General features: G+C 39.0%; 1 protein-coding gene across 1 annotated transcript in view; it reads right to left on the minus strand.

Moving 5' to 3' along the window:
- LOC114645302 (mucin-5B-like) overlaps positions 1-4112 on the minus strand; it is a 111784-nt gene extending 107672 nt beyond the window's left edge. The window contains 3 exon segments of the mRNA XM_051922497.1: positions 1243-1333; positions 3183-3297; positions 3814-4112. Coding sequence (XP_051778457.1) covers positions 1243-1333; positions 3183-3297; positions 3814-4112 — 505 coding nt within the window.
- Positions 4113-21839: the final 17727 nt, after the last annotated feature.

Raw genomic sequence — 21839 nt, forward strand, 5'->3', positions numbered from 1 at the left:
TTATAATAAAGCTCATCTTTGATGTGAAGGATCATATTATCATAACATAACAGTCTCATACACATTTAATCCAAGTTGGGGTCATGTAGAGACAGAGTCTATCCCAATTACCAGCCCCACTAACACAGATAGCCATATTCATACTTGGGTGAGTTTAAAGTGATCAATTAACCTAATATACGAGGGGGGACCCAAAAATAACCGGAATTTTGTTGTCGTTAGGTTGGTACTTGTAGTACATGGTTGGGCCGCTAGGGCGATCTAGTTACACTCCTCACAAGTCAGTCTGCCAAGTGCCATCAGTCTGGAAGTTTGTGCTTGTGTTCAGTGAATTTTTTTGTAAAAGTAGGTTGCGCAACAGTGTGAGAAGGAAACGCCCTGATTTGTGGGAGTCGGGCGATTGGTTCTTTCATCATGACAACGCTCCATCTCACACTGCTCTCAGCATTCACCAATTTTTGGCAAGAAACGGTATGACAACCTTGAACCACCCACACTACTCACCGGATTTAGCTCCGTGTGATTTCTTTTTGTTCCCTCGGATGAAAAAATACTTGAAAGGAAGGCGTTTTGCTGACGTCGAAGAGGTAAAACAAAAAACGACCAGAGCATTAATGGGCATTACTTCAGACGAATTTAAAAAATGTTTCGAAAAATGGAACAAATGGTTAGATAAGTGTATTTTCGCCAATGGAGAGTACTTTGAAGGAGACTAATTGTAGTTTGTACAGAAAATTAAATTAAACACATTTTAAAAATATTTCCGGTTATTTTTGGGTCCCCCCCTCGTACATACATTGAAGATGTGAAAGGAAAAGTGCAGATACAGGGAATAGCATGCAATCTATATAAGGAAAATAGTATTCCAAACTGGGAAAACTGGGTCAGTGAAAGCATCAATGATAACCACAGAAGTACAATATTGCCCAAAGACATATTTAGTTTATTATTATCCTTAGCATCACCTTGGAAAAAATGCAAAATAAAAGATATTTTAAGTGATCATACTTTGACCATAGGTTTAACCTTGACACTGGATTATATAACGAATGGAAAATAGCTGTTCCATGATTGAATATCTCGGTTCAAATGAAAGACAAGTTCCAGAGGTTGTTTATTTAAACTGCATAAAATCTGTGAATCAAGGTTTTCTTGTCTTAATGTCTCTTTTCCTTTTTTTTCTAAATTAGTATTGCTTTCTTTTTAACAGAATTAAAGAACTGATCTTATAACAGGACTCACCATTTGCATAAAAGCCTCCATAATTTTCAATGCCATTGAAATCACCACAGAGCCCACATGTTTCATTCATGTACTTTTCAGGCATTTCCACCTGGGTAGAGAATTTGAGTATAGGGTAAGACCGATATCCTTAGTTTCCCAAAGCACAAAAAAAATCTTTCTTTAAGAAGAGTGTTTTAGATTCTCGTAAGAATGTTTTTAAGCTCTCATAAAATCTTTCTTTGATTTTCTTTCTGAGATAGATAGATAGATAGATAGATAGATAGATAGATAGATAGATAGATAGATAGATAGATAGATAGATAGATAGATAGATAGATAGATAGATAGATAGATAGATAGATAGATAGATAGATAGATAGATAGATAGATATGATTATTATACCCATAATTGAAGGATTATAAAAAGGGAGTAAAATTAGATTTCTTTATATAAGAAATGAAGATTTTACTAGTCATACAACTGATAAGGTAGTGGAAAATGTAAGTGAAATACCTTTATACCATATACAGCTATATAAGCCAGTTTTCCTAACTAGCTGCACAATCCTTTGCCTCTTCCTCTGGCTTAGCTCAGTCTTGCCCCTCTTTCAACTGTTTTTACTACTGTCTGGTATCAACATGGCAGATGCAGGTATTTTTAAATATCTGTCATGACTACTGAAAGGGTCAAAGGTTATCATAACATGCAGTTGGCCATCAGTGGTGGCTCTACAAGTTCTTTCACATTGCACTAACACCACACATTATATGACCAGTCTAACAAATACACAGACTTCCTCCCCTTTTGACATTTGATGTTATGGTCATACATAAGGTGTGTGGAGTATTTAGGTTCATTTCAAGTTTACTAATATGAAGCAGTAAGTGGCTGCTGGCTCTCCAGGAACTGGTTTCCATTAAAAGGATGAAGTACCTCTGGATTAGTCAAGGTTGCTTAGCCTTACCTACATTTCTCAAAATCCTAGTATCCTCTTCCAAAGCCTAGAGTGTTACAACAACATCTGGACTTAAGAATGTTTACAAAGAGCAGTTTGCCTATTTAAGCCCATGGGGAATTTAATTAATCCTTATAGTCCGTTCTTCAAGGTTTGTGCTGTGAAGAGATGATCAATAAAGATTTTCTTCTTTGAATTATTTATTTATATATTTAGGTGCCAGAACCAGAGAATTTTACAAAAGAAGACACAAAGTCAAACAGGTGTTATTTGCAAATCTCTAAAAAGCAGCACAAAAAAAAACACTCAATCAAGATAACAAGTGGTTCTGCTTCAAAGTCCACACATGTTACTGAGCTCCTGATGCTAAGCCCAGCGAAGCAATGCAGGAATCTCCTTTTGACCACCTGCACTCTCATTATTTCCAACACTACTCGAGGTTGTGGCTGTGGGTAAGAATTAGCATGTAGATGGACAGGTACATTAAAACTGTTAAATCTTAGCTTTCACTTTACCACCACAAGCCAGTAAAATCCTTGATAAAGTTGTACCTGTGAAACTGTTTTTGAACATCCTCAATCAGACAACGGCCAATCTAAAAATAAGAGCCCCAGTTCAATTCCTAATCAATCTAAGAAAGGCATTCTCAGAATCTGAATTATTCTTAGGCAATGACCATAACCAAAAAGGCAGTGTGGAGCTGCCATGTTTGCTCAAAAACTGTAAGACGAAGGATGGTATTTGTGTGTAATGTTAGTAAGATTACAATTACTGTATAACGCCCTGCCTTTATACATTGGAGAAACAAGACTTTTTGTCTAAAAATCAACTGACTCTCAAGATAATGACATTTAATTAAATTAGGATTATTCTCTCCTCTATACCAGCAACACAGCTACAATCTGACAATTCATGCAGAGCTTACTGCAACAGAATTTAATCTTTAAATCAGTAGCTAAGAAAACGTTTTTCAAACCACATGGTGTGGTTCCATTTTCTCACCATCAAGGCATCCTCTCCATTCCAGGTGACCATCACACCAGATTTGGCCTTGATCTTGACATATAAGCTGCTCTTTTCAATCTGAACACCCAACTGGTTGTAAGGTAGTAAAACTCTGAAATGGAAGGATTGTTATTGAAAAAGGAAATAAAAATACATTTATATGTTCTTTTTATATAAAAGGTTGTACCAACAATAGTTCAAAACTGAACAATGTGGATCCTGGAGTGCCATAATGGCCACACATTTCTGATACAACCAATGTCCTAATAATTAAGGTATTTTCATTTGTAATGGAAACTAATAGCTTAGTAAGATTTGGTATTGTTCCATTTTATGTTCATTCTGTGGACAGAACATGCATCTGCAGTGTGAAATACAACAACAATTTGAAATACAACAAAAATCCAATTCATTGGAGTGGATATACTTTTTTGTTTGAACTACCTACTGTATTTTTTGTAATGCAGACTATTTGCAAAAGTCATTTGAATGAGAGTGTTTGAGCTGCTTCTCAGCAGAGAATTTTTTCGATGCAACTGTTTTTTTTAGTTTGAACACATATTCTGCAGAGAAGGTACAAGACCATGTAGCATTTGACAAAAAACTTTACCATCATTAGCCAACTTACTGTTTGTCATCTACAGAAATAGTGTCACCACTGACAGTCACAACTGTCCCATCAAGCTTCATGGTAACATGGATGATCTTGGGTTGTTCATTCACCACATTCTTCCGTATTTGAATATTAAAATCCTCATAGTTACTTCCACAGTGTGACGTTAAAACATAGTTGCATGTTCCAGGAAACTGATAGACCTCTCCATCATACATCTTGATGTGAAAATTTCCCCAGATGCTACACACTTTGTTGTTCTGAGCAGGGCTACGGGCTGAAACATTGAAGGGAAAAATGGTTTTCTGACACATTGTACAGTCAAAGCTTAGTGTGACCCTTTGATTAGAAATTGTAAAAACCAATTCACTACCTAACTTGTCTAACTTCAAGCAGTGTTAATGAAAATCCAGAATTAAATAGAATCTAATAATATAATAAGATTTATAGAATGCCACAGTTCTCAGTCTCTGTCACTTTCCATCCACTTATTGTCAAACCAACTGAAGGCAATTCAGAGTTTAAGCAACTGCAGCCCATCCTTGTAGCATTGAGAGTAAGGCAGGAAACAACCCCAGATGAGCCATCAGTTCATTACAGGACATATGTACACTGTCTGTCAAAAGTTTTAAAACACCATAATTTTTCCATTTTTTATTGCAATGTGCGCAGTTCAAGTCCATTGAATAATGTGAAATAGTAAAACACTGAAGAATAATGAAATTTTCAGAAACAAACAAAAAAGCCCTTTTCTGTGAATATGTAATGGGTTAACAACTTGCAGCATTTCTAAAAGCAAATGAAGTTAATTAAGCCTTGAACATTGATGGAAACAATTCCTGCAGGTGTCCCAACATTTGTGGATTACTTATAAATCCTCTGTCTCTTTCCTAAAGTCTTAACTGATGGGTTTTTACAGCATGGGCTTACACAGCTAGTGTTATATAATAGCGGACTTCAGATACCTTACACACTGTTAAGTGTATCAGGACAAAAAAATGCAGCTGGAGTTTCTTCACAAAATCAGGTGAATGTCTCAATACAAAAAATGAAAAAAGCTGAAAAATGATTTTCAGTAGGCTACTAGTCTCAATCCTAAGGCCTGAATAAACCTGAAGGGTTTCAGAAACAGGACATGAAATTCAGTGCTATGGCCTCTCTGATTGACAGAAATGAATCCAATCAATGAGATGGAAATAGCCAGAGTTGTGATCAACCGCCTCATTTGCTACATCTTTGGGAAACATAATAAGTTACATGGGCCTGTATGTATGTATGCGTTGTATTTTGGTGTCTTGTCAATTCCATCTCTTGATGGATTCATGCTGTTCAAGGAGCAAATGGAAAGCCTGCCATTCACTTAAAATGAAGATCAAATGAAGTAGCATGCAGTTAATTCCAAAAGCAGCTGAAAGTATTAAAATAAAACAGAGCAAACTTAAGACTTCAGTCAGTACAATGACTTTAGTTTTGGTTGGAGTGGATTTCAAAATACTGTTATGATGGATAAGAATGTTATTTTTTTCTTCACTTTATAAAGAGTTGTGTGAATTCAATTGTGTGAATTTCCCCTTGGGATTAATAAAGTATCTATCTATCTATCTATCTATCTATCTATCTATCTATCTATCTATCTATCTATCTATCTATCTATCTATCTATCTATCTATCTATCTATCTATCTATCTATCTATCTATCTATCTATCTATCTATCTATCTATCTATCTATCTATCTATCTATCTATCTATCTATTATGACATGGCTACATAAATTTTATTGTATTGGGACAGCTTAGCTATCAGCTAAACAAACAGGCTTGATGGACTGAATGGTTTCCTCTCATTTGTCAAATTTCTTATGTTTTTATCTATATATCAATATCAACAATTAGCAATGATACTTACATATAAGAAGGGGTCCAGCATTAATTGGAGGAACGAATGTAACACTTGCTTCAGTCTCAGCAGTCGTGCCTAGCAAAATGAAGCACATTCAAACAATCATTATTTTAAACAGTGCAATTTCCAGCCAGCATCATGACATGAGGCTTAACATAATTATCAAATTCACAAACTGATCAGTAAACTCCATTAATCCAAACTCAGTTTGTCCATCACAAGATAGCAGGGAGATAATGCTTTTTAATGGTAGAGCTGGACAGTAGCAGTAACCAACCCAGGCAGGCTTATTCACACAAACGCACACACTCACACACACACACACTTAATCAAACCAAGAAAATTTATAACTGACCATGAATGTATTCTGCATGCGTTTAAGGTCAGAGAGGATTTAGAAGTGCTTAGGGAAAGTCACACAAATAGAAATGATTAGGACTGTGAGGTGGTAATGCTAATCTCTGTGTCACCATGCCACTTATGATCAAGTAAATAAAATCTCAAAGCATACTCTAAATATAAGTAAAAAATATATACTCAGACATGAGGCAGTACCATCACAAACTTTTCTATAAAGCAAACACGGTTAAAATATGAAACTCCAAAAAGAGAAAACTTTTATAGTTCTAACAATGGGATTGTCTGTGCAACATTCTTGTAAGAAATGGTAGAAATATTAAGGATCTACCCCATAAGTTGCCAGTTCCATAATTTTGGCAACTCCTTACTGGATTGGAACCATGAATGCTAATTCTTTGTATTTCCTAGTATGCTGTGGTTTCACATATAGATGTTCAATCCCACGTTATTAAAATAACCAAATTGTCGATACACCATGTAAGATGGGCAACTAGCCATTTTTGTGTTATTCCCTATTCTTCAGGATACCTTTAAAACTCCATAAACTCTTTATGTTAAATTTATTTAACTGTAATAACGTGCAAAATGTCATGGTAATCCGCTTAGCTGTTTTGAAGTAATGTGTGGTTTTTGTAGTGTTATCCCATTATGGCTCCCCAATTTAATTCTTGAAACCTATACTTTTTAAATTGCATGAACAATAATGTACATGCAAAAGTTTAGTTTTGAGTGATCTATGATTTCTGAGTTGTCCCCTTGTTCCACCACTCCAACCCACCATGGGTTCCAATGAATCACTGATGTAGAAGGTAGCCTTTGCCGTAAGAAGGGACAAATCTAAACAAAAGGCCAACTTCATTACCATTGACTGGACTATTTCAGTGTGATAACACGGTTTTGGTTACCTGTCCCCCACCATTACAACCCTGTCTTTGTTATATTCAGTTTCAGAAACACCTCATTCCAGTGCAGCTTTGCAAGAGGGCCAGATCTTAGCCCAACTCCCTGCAGCTCTGGCACCCCAATCTATTAATTTTAAATTAGCTTATAAATCAGTCCTTTTTCTCTGCTTCTTTACCAGTGATCTTTTAATACTGTTCTGTGTTACTTTTTTCCTTTAGGTTTTGTGTAGTCTTGCGATATTGAATTCTGGGAAAGGAATTATACAAAACAATGACTGATCTTTTGTACTAATAAGAGACTGGCTCAAAGCATTTTTGTTTTCTTAGAGCTGTTCTGCAGAAAATAAATCTTCTTTGTTATCCAGGGAGATCATTTATGTTTTATTCCAGAAAAAAAAAGTTTCTATGTTTAATTCTCTTTGTAATCTAACTTAATAGTTGGATAAAAGTTGATCTTTTTCTGATTGGGTAGTTTTCTATAGCTGTCTTTAGTAAGATTTTATTGCAAAGGTTTTAGGCATTCAGACCTTTCAATGTCTAATAAATGGCTAGTTCAATAAAAGGTCCAGTACATGTCAATATTGTGATTTTTTTCAAACAACAATAATATTAAAATTTTATTACCAGAGATCCTAAACTCATTCTCGGTTTATCCTATAATTAACTATCAATGCCCACTTGAAAAGAGAAAAAATCAAAAAAGATGTCTTGCCTTCCTGTGCAGAGCTGCTCCCTACAGATAAGATCCACAGCAGACACCATATCGGTGCCTGATTCCTTAGGCCCATTTTGTCCTGTGGACTGAGCGCCTTCTTCTGCAGGTTCTCTTAGCTGGAGACTTTCACTAGTGACCTGCCACTTGGTTTATATATGGAGAACACCATGTGGTTCGTGTATTTTGTGTGGATCAAAAAAAAAGGCATTATCTCTGAATAGTGGTGGTTAAGGTGGGGCTGTTAAGATTTATTCACAAGAAGAAACAGGATGATGCCTGTGTAAACAGATTTTCAAAGCAAAAAGCTTTCAACAGATGGAAAGTATTTATTACAAATCATTGAAAAGACACTGAGACTTTTTTTTGTCTCATAATTGTGTTCAGTAATTCTAAGCCGGAACTAAAAACTCATATCCTTGTTTTTTACTGACGTCTCATGGACACCACATTAACATTGGAAATCACAAACCATGCCTGTGGCTAATAAATTAAATCAGACATTTTTCTTTTGAACTCTTAAATCTTTGGGATGTGAGATGAAGGTGGAATACTATCCATCCATCCAACTATATTCTAACTACAAGGTCACGGGGAGCCAATTCCAGCCAACACAGGAAACAAACCCCAGGCAGGGCGCACACACACACACCAGGGACAATTTAGGATCACCAATGCACCTAACCTGCATGTCTTTGGACTGTGGGAGGAAACTGGAGCACCCGGAGGAAACCCACAAAGATAAGGGGAGAACATGCAAACTCCATGCAGGGAGGACCCAGGGAGCGAACCTGGGTCCCCTAACTGCGAGGCAGCAGCGCTACCACTGCGCCACTGTGCCGCCCTGGTGGAATACTAACATCACATTATTTCAGATGTGTTCATTAAGTATACATCTCAGTTTTCTAAGCCATTTTTTTCAGCTCCACAAGGACCGGTGCATGAAATTTAGGCAACTTGATGGAATAAGAAATAAGGCTTACTGTAGACCCTGGTTCACTTCCCAGGTCCTCCCTGCGTGGAGTTTGCATGTTCTCCCCGTGTCTGCGTGAGTTTCTTCCGGCTGCTCCGGTTTCCACCCACAGTCCAAAGACATGCAGGTTAAGTGCATTGCCGATCCTAAATTGTCCCTAGTGTGTGCTTGGTGTGTGTGTGTGTGTCCTGCGGTGGGTTTGCACCCTGCCCAGGATTGGTTCCTGCCTTGTGCCCTGTGTTGGCTGGGATTGGCTCCAGCAGACCCCTGTGACCATGTGTTCGGATTCAGTGGGTTGGATAATGGATGGATGGATGGACTCACTTTAAGTGTCCTGAGTTTGTTTAGGATCACCATAGAATGATTTGGTCTAAGATAGGTGACAGGACAAGAGATGGAGTTGCATGATAACTAGTAATATAATGATAACTGATAATCTCTAAGGTCAGGTAGCTCTATCTGCCATCGATATGCAACCAATGTGAATTTCTGGGGCCTTAGGGGTTCTTGAAGGAGGCTTGATCACAAACAGCAAAAGTTGTGACAAGTCACTGACTGCTGTGCATTTTTTTTTGTCTGTAAAAGACAGGCATTCTGGGAGTACACCTTTTAAAGAGAATAAAAACAGGGCTGCAATGAGAGTAAGGGTTTGTAAAAAGCACTGTGACCTGCTGGCCCCGGCATTTTACAGGGCCACCCTGACTCTGAAAGTAATTCTAGGAATTTCAGCAAAGTAAATTCCAGAGGAATTTACAAGGCTGCTTATTGAACTTAATGCCAGAAGTTCCTGGTGTCATGACTGTGGCCAAGAAAGTGAAGAGAAGGTCAACAGGACGTTTCTACACCTGCTAAATGTGTTCACTATGATTAATTTTATTATTTTATTTGCATACATTTTCCCACTCCTTATTAGCAAAAGCCATTTATTTGAACAACATGTCACTTTTACTCAGTTTAACTGCCATATAGGGATAACTTCAAACAGCTAAATGGTATATCCAGGGAGCATTAGGTTGACAGGACCTTCATCCTTAATAGAATACTGAAGTGTGTCAATTGATGAAAATAAAAACATAACTTCATTTCAAGTAGGAGTGGCTCTGTGGACAGTTTTTGCTTACTGAATTTTATTGTTCAATTCAACATATAGTGCACAATTTAACTAACTTGACTTCAGTCTTATTCTTATACAGAGATCTTCACTAAGACAGATTTAGCACATTTAAACAGAAACAAACAGTAAGAAAAAATGTAATTACATAATATTTAAGTAAGAAGAAGCACATGATATTGAATGAATGGTAGAAATGAGTTCCATAAGCTTTAACACAAAGGTAATGGAAATCAAGCTAAGAGAAGATCTGCCTAAAAGTTATGTTTCATCTGACAGTTTTACTGGTTATAATAAAACACATGCTGTGTAATGGAGCACTACTACCAGGAAAGTGCTGAATAAGAATACTGAAAATGATATGTTGCAGAATATATATGTAGTGAATTAACTATAGTGTTTTGTTAAAAAAATTTTAAAAATGGTGTATGTGAAACTGTAGGCACTTGCCTAGGCCATACTGTACTAACCTGAACCACTGCATGATTACTCTTAGGGGTAACCGTTGATTGTAATCTGAATTTTAAATCGCATATTAATAAAATCACTAGGACAGCATTTTTTCACCTAAGGAACATAGCAAAAGTTAGACCTCTTATATCATCGAAAGATGCAGAGAAATTAGTTCATGCGTTTGTCTTTAGTCGACTAGATTACTGTAATGCACTCCTCTCAGGACTACCCAAAAAAGACATCAATCGTTTGCAGTTGTGCAGAATGCAGCTGCTAGAATCCTTACCAGGAAAAGAAAATCCGAACACATTTCTCCAGTTTTGATGTCACTACACTGGTTACCTGTGTCATTCAGAATTGACTTTAAAATTCTGCTTATGGTTTTTAAAGCTTTAAATAATCTCGCCCCGTCTTATATATCGGAATGTCTGACACCTTATATTCCAAATCGCAACCTCAGATCCTCAACTGAGTGTCTCCTTAGAATTCCAAGAGCAAAACTTAAAAGAAGTGGTGAGGCGGCCTTCTGCTGTTATGCACCTAAAATCTGGAATAGCCTGCCAGTAGGAATTCGCCAGGCTAATACAGTGGAGCACTTTAAAAAACTACTGAAAACACATTACTTTAACATGGCCTTCTCATAACTTCACTGTAATTTAATCCTGACACTCTGTATATCCAATTCATTATAATAACCATTCAAAATCTGTACTAACCCCTACTCTCTCTTCTGTTTCCTTTTCCGGTGTCCTATTGGTGGTGGCTTGTGCCACCACCATCTACCCAAAGCACCATGATGTTCCAACAATGATGGATGGATTAAAAGCCAGAAGTCTGTATAACCATCAGCATCAAGTGACTCCGTGAGAACCCTAACTACAAAGAGGACTATTTCATTTATGTTAGGTAGAATGCCCAAAGGGGACTGGGCGGTCTCGTGGCCTGGAACCCCTACAGATTTTATTTTTTTCTCCAGCCTTCTGGAGTTTTTTTTTGTTTTTTCTGTCCACTCTGGCCATCGGACCTTACTCCTTCTTATGTTAACTAAGGTTGTCTTATTTTAATTTCTTATTTGTCTTTTATTCTTCTTTTCTTCATTATGTAAAGCACTTTGAGCTACTTTTTGTATGAAAATGTGCTATATAAATAAATGTTGTTGTTGTTGTTGTTGTTGTACTCTGTCACAGCAATTTCTCCACACACCTGCCATTGAACCCCCCTAATCCAGTTTTGTGTCTCGGGGACTAAAGCCTATCTCAGCAGCATTTGATTCAAAGCAGGACAGGAGGCCTAAGTCCATTATAAGGTCACTCAACAGGCCTATTTAGAGGTGCCAATTGTCCTTAGATGCAAATCAATGGGATGAAAATTGGAGAAAACACCAAAAAAATGTCCATATAATAAACATGGACAGAATGTGTAAACCCCACACAGACTGGGACTCGGCAAAGGACTAAAGCTTGCAGTATGAAGCTGTGAGGCCACAGCACTAACCACGGTGCCATTTCACAGAGCATTCTCATGACTCTCCAAACTGCTCAGATAATACAGACTTTAGTTAGAATGAAACAATGAAGTAATACAATATCTGAAAATTTGTTATTATTAAGGGTTGCTGTGGAAAACTGGCCATAACTGGGCTAGCAAAATGGCGTGATGTGCATAAAACTGCAGTGCAATGAAGCACACAAAATGAAGTGAGCCAGGAAGCACAAGCCTATAAAAATAAGGAAATAAAATGACAGGGGTGATGGCCTGTCACAGGAAGAGGCTTGTGTGAGGCAGTGTAGTACTACATCATATGCCAACAGGATGACAGACTTAGATAACGTGAGTGAAACTGTAATGGACCTTTTTGGAACAAACTGTCATTTAACACTACATACCGCGCATTGTAATTTGTTCATACTGTACCTCCAGTTTTCTGTAATCCAACACAGAGACTCTGGTGAGTAGGGCCTCTCCCAGAGACATTGAATGCAAAGCAAGAGCCAAAGTTCTAAACGTCGTCCCAAGTCCATTTAGATGGTGGTGTGCGGTGTTACACTTACTGGCGTGTTTTGTTTCTCTTTGATTGGTTAACTTGATACCCAGTTTTTTCACCGTCTGGTTATGTTTACCTCAGGGAATATTTTAATCAACCTTGTGAATTACTTACTTTACACAGCAGCTATTTCTTATCAAGTTCTTTTTTCTATTCAAAACATAAGTACACTTAAATACCACAGAAAATATGTCAATATTAACTCCTTCCTTTGGAATGTTAGTTACTAGTTTCAGTTAAAAAAGACTTCATATTAAAACTGTCACATCTAAGAATCTATGATGGGGCTCACAGACTTTCAAGTAGAATGTAACTCCTGGGTTCAGCCTACTGTAGTCATTGAGCATCTCTATAAGGAAAATCAAAGAGGCTAATCTCCTGGGCTGTGATTTACCGAACTCTACTCAGATTAGTGAGGATTACGTAAAACTGAGCAGAGCTGGTTCTGTACATCCTGATTGAAATCTGTAGTCCTGCTTCTCTTGACTAATGTAAACATTAAATAAGCCCTCCATTGGGCTTGTGAGGATAGAGGTGCGCAGTCATTTGAGAAAATCTTAGCAAAGTACGGAAAGTATTTATTGCAAAATGCCTTTACCTTAAAGTGTGCTTATATTGTGCTCTTTTCAGAAAGCTGGCTCAACTCAAGTGCACAGTCAAATAAATATCGAATAATAACTAAAAAATATAATACAGTGCAACATTTCCATAAGAAAATTGAGAAATTAATGACTTTTGAGATAGTCATCATATCCAGAATAACACCAAAGCAGCCAAAAGATGAGCAAATATTGTGGCTTTATTATACAAATTTACTTAATAAAGGGGTGAACACAAGCAGAAGAGTGCCAAAGCAAACACAAAAGAAACAACCCCCCTGTTGCCTTTGTGGGCCTTTCTAAACCAGACTTTAGCCCCTGCAGGTCTGTTGTGGTGTCTGGCCCACTTGCCCATCTATCATGTACTCAAAAGCACATACATCCTACTTCTCTTGCTCTTATTTTTTAACTCCCCTCAGCCTCTCCTCCAGCCACAGTGTAAGCCTTTGCCACCAGCTCTTCTGTCGCAGGTAGAGTGGTCGTGAGGTACATTTACATCTCATTCCAGAAGTGGTCCTTTATTTACTCCAAGAAAATCAGATAAATTTTTCCCCTCTTGGTGCTATTGGATCCCAGAGCCTTCAGTTGTCCTTAAGTAGCCATATTCCCAAAGCAGCTACATAGCTGCCTGGTCTGATAGATGGACGGCACAATTTGCTGGAATGCATGCACCCAGATAATTCCTCTGTCATGCTCTTGACACACCAAACTCCTAAGAGACGTTTAACCCCCTAGTGACTCTAGCATTGCCTCAGTGGGGACTGAAAGATCTCTTGTAGGAAATGCTGAAGTAATGTCCTTGATTTTGATATAAATGTTTAAAACTTTCTTACACTGGAGGCTAGATCAATCCAAGAGGTACTGTACATTAGTTTTTTTCCCATTATTGGAATTTTAACAAGGCCAGCTTCTTGTGATCAGTGTCCTCTCTGTAGTTTAGATGTTAATAATTTTTATAAAGTGAAGGAAAAAAATAACATTCTTATCCATCATAACAGAATTTTGAAACCAAAACTAAAGTCATTGTAGGGACTGAAGTCTTAAGTTTGCTCTGTTTTATTTTAATCCTTTCAGCTGCTTTTGGAATTAACTGCATGCTACTTCATTTGATCTTCATTTTAAGTGAATGGCTGGCTTTCCATTTGCTCCTTGAACAGCATGAATCCATCAAGAGATGGAATTGACAAGACACCAAAATACAACGCATACATACATACAGGCCCATGTGACATGTTTCCCAAAGATGTAGCAAATGAGGTGGTTGATCACAACTCTGGCTATTTCCATCTCATTGATTGGATTCATTTCTGTCAATCAGAGAGGCCATAGCACTGAATTTCATGTTCTGTTTCTGAAACTCTTCAGGTTTATTCAGGCCTTAGGATTGAGACTAGTAGCCTACTGAAAATCATTTTTCAGCTTTTTTCATTTTTTGTATTGAGACATCCACCTGAATTTGTGAAGAAACTCCAGCTGCATTTTTTTTTCCTGATACACTTAACAGTGTGTAAGGTATCTGAAGTCCCCTATTATATAACACTAGCAATAGCTAGAAACTATTGAAATCGTCAGAAAAAAAATTTAAATGCATTTTTGTTTTGCGGACGTGCTCGCCCCCCCTTGTCTATCAGCGGCTAAGTGAGGTTCTCTCTCATTTGTCTTTCCTCAGCGGTTTCACTTTGGAGACGGAGTCGCTTTCTTTCAGCTTCATGCTGTAGCCTCGTACTTCTTTCTTCTTCCGACTTGTTAACTTGTGGCCGCCTTGCCGGCTCTTTGAGCTTCATTGCTGTAGCCTCACACATTGTGGGCTGGACAGACAGACAAACACACTTCCATGCTGTGGACGCTAGAGGGACTGTTGCCCCGCTAAACCCACCAGACAGACGTCCAAGACACATGTTTAAAAGCACCAAGAAGAATTTAATTATTTTCTCCAAATATAGTGCACAAAGCACCGCACACGCCACAATTCTCAAATCAGTAATAATAATAAACAATAATCAATAATCACAATCCTCCTCTCCACCCAGCAGCTCTGTCACTCTACCACCCAACTCCGGCTCTCCTTGCTGGGTTTTGAACAGTCCTTTAAACAGTCCATGACCCGGAAGTATTCCTTCTCCGGGTCAAACGCCACATTATCCTTCAAGTAGCCCGGAAGTACTGTGGGCTTCCGTCCTCGTGCCTCCGAAGTACTTCCGGGTCGTAACAACAATAGGATTCCCCAGGTTACTTGTGAGCTCCCCCTGGCGGCACCCACGGCACCCAACAGGACTGAGGAAACAGACTCCATGTCCCATGATGCCCTGAGGGAATCCGGGGAACCATTTCCATCCAGGGGAGCTGCCACCTAGCGTCCCAGGGGATGCAGTGCCTTGAAAAGCCTGCTCTTCCTCCTTTTTTCTGTTCAGGGACGTCCCGGTCAGACTGAAATGTTGGCTGCCCATCACAATGCGTAGACATTTCTATATAAGATTCTGAGGTACTCAAATACCTATTACTAACTATTCTCCCAGGGCGGCACGGTGGCGCAGTGGGTAGCGCTGCTGTCTCGCAGTTGGGAGACCTGGGGACCTGGGTTTGCTTCCTAGGTCCTCCCTGCGTGGAGTTTGCATGTTCTCCCCGTGTCTGTGTGGGTTTCCTCCAGGCGCTCCGGTTTCCTCCCCCAGTCCAAAGACATGCAGGTTAGGTGGATTGGCGATTCTAAATTGGCCCTAGTGTGTGCTTGGTGTGTGGGTGTGTTTGTGTGTGTCCTGCGGTGGGTTGACACCCTGCCCGGGATTGGTTCCTGCCTTGTGCCCTGTGTTGGCTGGGATTGGCTCCAGCAGACCCCCGTGACCCTGTAGTTAGGATACAGCGAGTTGCAAAATGGATGGATGGATGGATGGACTGTTCTCCCTCTGATGTACACAAACATACCTACCTTCCTCTATATAGCACTACTGTCTGCAGGCATGATGCTGTTACTAATGGAGGAGTCAACTACGTGGTAATAAAGTGGCCACTTTCTTGTAGAATGATTTGAAGACATTGGGTCTGATTCATTAAATGTTTGCAAATTAATTAAGACATTTGTGCATTAAAAGTGATTTTACTAAAATCTTACAGCACATCGACAAACCATGAGTAAAACCTCAATTTTTTCCTATTACCCTGCGTAAGTAGGTTCATAAATACCAATCAATTGTAAATTCATCATCAGTTCATTACCATAATCCATAACCATCAACGCCCCAAACCTTACCATGTAAGGATGTGCTGTCACACGTGCCCTGGCTCTTTAAGCATTAACTGTGGTTCAGGTTCATTCTGTTATTAGGCCGTGGCACAGTATTTGAGAGAGAAAGGGTAATGATTACCCAGGGCCCACTTGGAACTTAAAGCCTGGAATGAAAAATTTGTTTTTGAGAGGGAGGGGCCCACAGTGACTGCTTATGTACAGTGCCCAGAGTTCTGTGCTACACCCCTGCAGTGGACATCCCTCTTTCATTGCTATATTATGTAAAACACAACAGGCTAATATCATTTTGCACAACTTTCAGGTAAATATAAAAGAGTGTCACCCTTTGTATCCATGCACAGCCATCATGCCTTTAAAATTCCATTGGTGTGCTCAATAACAGCTTGCACAGCTGCATTATTATAAGCCCATCCTGTGGCATCAGTGGGTTGCTTAGAGGTGTCATAAACCATGTCTTTAATGGATAACCCCTGTTCCCTATGGATATAAACAGTTAACCTATTTATACCTCTCAAATAAATGCAATTTAATCTATAGGAGAAATTTTTACTTGTACTGAGAAACTAGCCATCTTGCACAACTCCTTGTTTCAGATGTGTACAAACGGAGCTGTGCTGCAGAATGAAACTGTCATACATACTGCCAGGCTATCGGGCAACGACGCTGAGCAGAACACACTTTGCATCACATATAAGCTGCACATTGATAGAATGGAAGTGTTTTCTATTCATATATGCAAACACATCATTGAATGGAGCTTTGATACATATATGTATTCAGTCTGTTGCACCAGTGACCCTTTGTAGGATGGCCAACTCTTAAAACCCTCAACTATCTTCCACTTGCTTTTCCCCACCGTATGAGAACTGGATATAATCCCGCATTTGTTTTAATATGCTGTTCGTTACTCCAGGTAGTATGCAGCTCACAGACGACTGGGAAAAACTAGGCCTAATTTGACAGAGATTTCATTGAATTATGTGATATCTTCTAATTTATAATTTACATATTTATATAGTATTATATTTTATTAATTAATAATATCTTTTGTGCAAATGGCATTCATTTAACATCCATCCATCCATCCATTATCCAACCTGCTGAATCCGTACACAGGGTCACGGGGTTCATTTAACATGCTTTTTATTATTTACACATGCAGTATTTTTGGTTCTGAGATCAAAGATCTGTTCATTCTTGCAAACAGTTGGTCCTTACTAAAACATTGATAAATACCAGATTTTCTCTCTATAAATGTTTCAAGTACAATATTGTTCTTTCCACACTAAATGAATGAGACCCACTGTGTTTAAAGTATAGCAATGTTTAGTTCTACTTTATTGATATATGTGTTATATGTGGGTAGTATGGTGCTACAGTGGTTAATGTTGCTTTCATCTGTCTCTAATCCCAGCTTGGTTATGGTTCAAGTAGAATTTCTTTTTTGTCTGTATGGATTTTCTCCATTTTCACTGGTTTTCCTCCCACATTCTCGTGATGTGAGTATTATGTTAATATGGCCAATCTAAATTGACTGTCTTTGAGTGTCTGTGTTTGTGAGTATTCCTTGCAACTCACGGACACCCTGTCTTAAGTCGGTCCTTTTACTGTTGATAGATCCGAATTCTTCTCCATGTTCAAAAAACTGGATGGATTTGTTATACTTCACCACCAACTTTCATTTCCTACATACTATGATGGACTGCTGATCTTTTTTTTTTTAATCCTGCATGAACTTGACTTAATCTCTAAACCTGTCTGTGCTGCAAATTTAACATAAGAAAATGCAATACCATTATGTAAATGAAGATAGGGTTTACCATAGAAAGCAATTATACATAAAAGAATGTATGCAGCACAAGTTATTTTTAGAAAAGTGATCAGACTGTACACATTTAAGGAGACAAACAGGCTAAGGTCAGCGGCAATTAATTTTTCAAGAATATAAAACAAATAAACAAGAGAAAGGCAGTGGTTTTCTAATCTAATTTTTTTTCTAAAACTAAGCTCTAATATTTAGTTAATCAGGACTCAAAGACCTACTCCAACTCCAGCACATCCTTGTGTGTAATATGTAATATTACCATTGCTTAGTGACAAGCCATGCTTGGTAGTCAGAATCTGATGAAGCTCTGCTAATGCAATGTTCTGCCTTGTTTGTACTGGATTCTGTTTTGTATTTCCATCTGCAATGAAATCATTCTTAATTTTAGAAAACTATTATTCTTATTTGGAAAAATACATATTTTAGCTTTTGAGTATCTTTAATTTCATTGGTGTTTACTGTAACTGAACTAAAAGTTTATGACTCTAGGTGATCTTTTGAATTCTTAATCTGGTAGACAGTACATGTCTGATCTGGATTTCAAAAGGCAAGAGAGAAGGAAAGTGTAAAAAACTCATATTGGAGTTGAAGAGAGTTAACATTATAAATATACATATATATACAGTGGTACCTCTGATCATGATCGTAATTCGTTCCAAAACTCTGGATGTGACCCGATTTGGTCGCGACCTGAATGTAATTTCCCCATTAGATTGTATGTAAATACAATTGATCCATTCCAGCCCATATGAACTGTATGTAAATATTTTTTTTAAGATTTGTAAGCACAAAAATAGTTAATTATACCATAGAATGCACAGTGTAATAGTAAATTTAATGTAAAAACATTGAAAAACACTGAGAAAACCTTGAACAATAGAGAAAACTAGCATTGCAAGAGTTCGCGCTACACCCTTACGAACCGCTCGCTGTAAACACTTTTTTTATGAGTTTTAAGCACACAGAAAAAAATGAAAATTATATAAAATTATACAAAATTATACAAAAACTAATCATAAACAACCAAGAAAACTAACTTTGCAAGAGTCAGGTTCAGGAGGAAGTGAGGAGGAAGCTGTGTGGAGAGGAGTTACAGTTTTGAGGGAGAGTCCGACTCACAAAGGAAGATTTCGATTTAGAAATTGATAGATTTCTAGTAGATTTCGACTTCTTGTACTCAGCAGCAAGATCGGTAACATGAACACCACGCACATACTTTTCAACGATTTCTTTCTTTAATTGCATTTCAAATTTCTTTGAACCTTTCTTCTCACTAACACTACCACTCTTCACTTGCTTAGAGGCCATGGCTAATTGCAAAATGAATGCAAAAGCACACGAAATAGAGCACAAAGAGTTCACAGTGAATGCAATCACGTCTGACCGAGAACGATGTATGTGGAGAGACTGAACAAGTGCGGAAATTATTGGCGCGTACGAACCGGAAGGGAAATTGGCCGCCAGTGTTTTTGTTCACCACCAGAGCATGTGGTCGTGAACAGATGCAAAAGTTTGACAAACTTTTTGATCGTAACCGATTTGTACGTGTTCAGAAACGTTCGTGACCAGAGGTTCTAATTCGTGACCAGAGGTTATAGTATATATAATAATCAATAATAATTCTTTGCATTTATATAGCGCTTTTCTCACTACTCAAAGCGCTCAGCAATTGTAGGTTAAGGGCCTTGCTGAAGGGCCCAACAGAGCAGAGTCCCTTTTGGCATTTACGGGATTCAAACCGGCAACCTTCCGAATGCTAGTGCAGATCCCTAGCCTCAGAGATTGTGGAAAGCCAGCCCCCGGACACAGACAGACAGACACCAGAATGTCCAAAACACACACGTTTATTTATACAAAGCACCACAATGCCTTATTATCAACAGTCTCGTCTCTTTTCCTCTCACTCTCTCTCTCTCTCTCTTTGTCACCTCTACTCCCCTCCTCACAAGCTCTGTCTCCTTCCTTCCAACTCCAGCTCGTCTACTGGAGGGAGGCGGCCCCTTTTATAATAACCTGGAAGGGCTCCAGGTGCTCTGTCCAACGACACTTCCTGGTGTGGTGGAAGTGTCAGCTGAGCACCCAGAAGCACTCCTGGTGCCCCTGAGATTTCTTCCGGCAGCACTTCCTGATGTGGTGGAAGTGCTGCCATCCAGGGTTCCATAAACGTCCGGGTGCCCCCTGGTGGTGGCCACATCCTCCCACCAGGTTGAGCTTCTCAGCTCCGTGACTTCCATGCAGTCCAGGGAGGCTGCCCTCTTGTGTTCCGGGGGAAGTACTCCCCCATTTCCGGTTCTCTGCTACTTCCGGTGTCCCGGTGGGGCAACGTTCCCAGACGTCTGTCACAATATATATTGTGATGCATGAGTTACTGTATCTGAGAGAAGACGCCAAGTCCAGTGGCTTCCAGAAAATCAACTTTATTCCAATCAAAACAGGAGCAGTCAAGGTATTTATTCAAACGGAAGCTACCACTTCAATAACACAGACACAGCAAACAAGCAGTGAAGTGACTAGGTCAGTTGTCGGGTTAGAATGTTCCCTGCATCAACCATTGGGGGACAAGATGTGGGGAGGCTGTGAACTTGCAATTGCCTCAGTGGTGCTACGAACCTGCAGTTGCCTTGGCGACAGACAAGCAACCCTTGACAGATGTGTGAACCATGTTTCAGCATGCAGCACATTTGGGAAGGGTCTCAAACAAACTCAAAACTCTCACAATATAAAAAGCAAATAACAACAAGAAGTTGAGGCACCAAATAGCAAACCCTGTACAATTGACAGAATGAAGAGAGAAGTTGGTACAAAAACAATAGGGCGTGCGTTGAGGTGAAACATCATTGCAGATATGAGTTCATCAACTGCGCTGAGATATGGAGGAAGGGGTGCGTTCAGATTGTCTGAACCAGAGGTGACGTCACTGCTTCTCACTCTGTCTTCTTCTGGTCTTATGGCAAAAGGAAAGGAGAGACTTGTAATAGTAGTGCCAATCCTTGACTTGAGGTGGAATTACCATCAGATGAGCCCCGAAGTTGTCTCCCAATAGTACATGTGTGACATTGCCCTCCCTCAACTAAGACCCATTGTGTTGGGCATCCCAAACCAAGAGGTCATAAACATGTGAGAGAGCATAAAGGAAGCCCCAGTAATGTAAACTTAAACTTAATTGGCTGGAGGTCCAAGAACTGTCTGTTGACACATGGATTTGAGACTTTGTGCAAGGCTGTCTATTGAAGCAGGGCATGGTCAGTGACTAGAGTCAATTCACAACCAAGAAGGTAGTAACTCAGCTGCTGTATAGTCCACTAGAGCTTTCTGTTCAACCACACATGCCTCTTCTCTCATTCCAGTAGTTTCCATCTCAGTTCCATCACATAGTGATCAACACCATCAACTCTTTGGCTCTTCACAGCACCCAAACCTTTGCCTTAAGAACCTGTTTGGAGAATGAAGGGTAAAGACAAATCAGGGGATATCAAAACAGGTGCTAAGGTAAGGGCCTGCTTAAGGTCACAGAATGCTGCCTCCACTTTGTCTCCTTTTCCACTGCACTGGAAGACACTTTATTTGTGAGAGCAATCAAGGGTTATGGTTAGGATTCTCTTTCAGAGCAACTCAGTATGAATCAGTGGTAGTACCTTGGTAACCCCAAAAGAGCTTGGACCTTTTGCTTGGCTTGCAGACAGTGCCAATTCAAAATGTCAATGAATCTGGAACACTGTGGTCTGACCGTTCTTCAACTCACTGCATAGCCTAAATATTTGGCCTCTATGAGTCCAAGAAAAACATTTCACATTTTTTTGGAGACCCTGAAGAACTGCCAGAGCATGCTGAACGTGTTTCTTGATGATGACATCCAGGCAAGCAGCACTATAGTTATTTTGGGACCATAGGACTTTATATACCAGATAATGGAAGATGACC

The sequence above is a fragment of the Erpetoichthys calabaricus genome, chromosome 2 (genome assembly GCF_900747795.2).
Source record: "Erpetoichthys calabaricus chromosome 2, fErpCal1.3, whole genome shotgun sequence".
Lineage (NCBI taxonomy): Eukaryota > Metazoa > Chordata > Cladistia > Polypteriformes > Polypteridae > Erpetoichthys > Erpetoichthys calabaricus.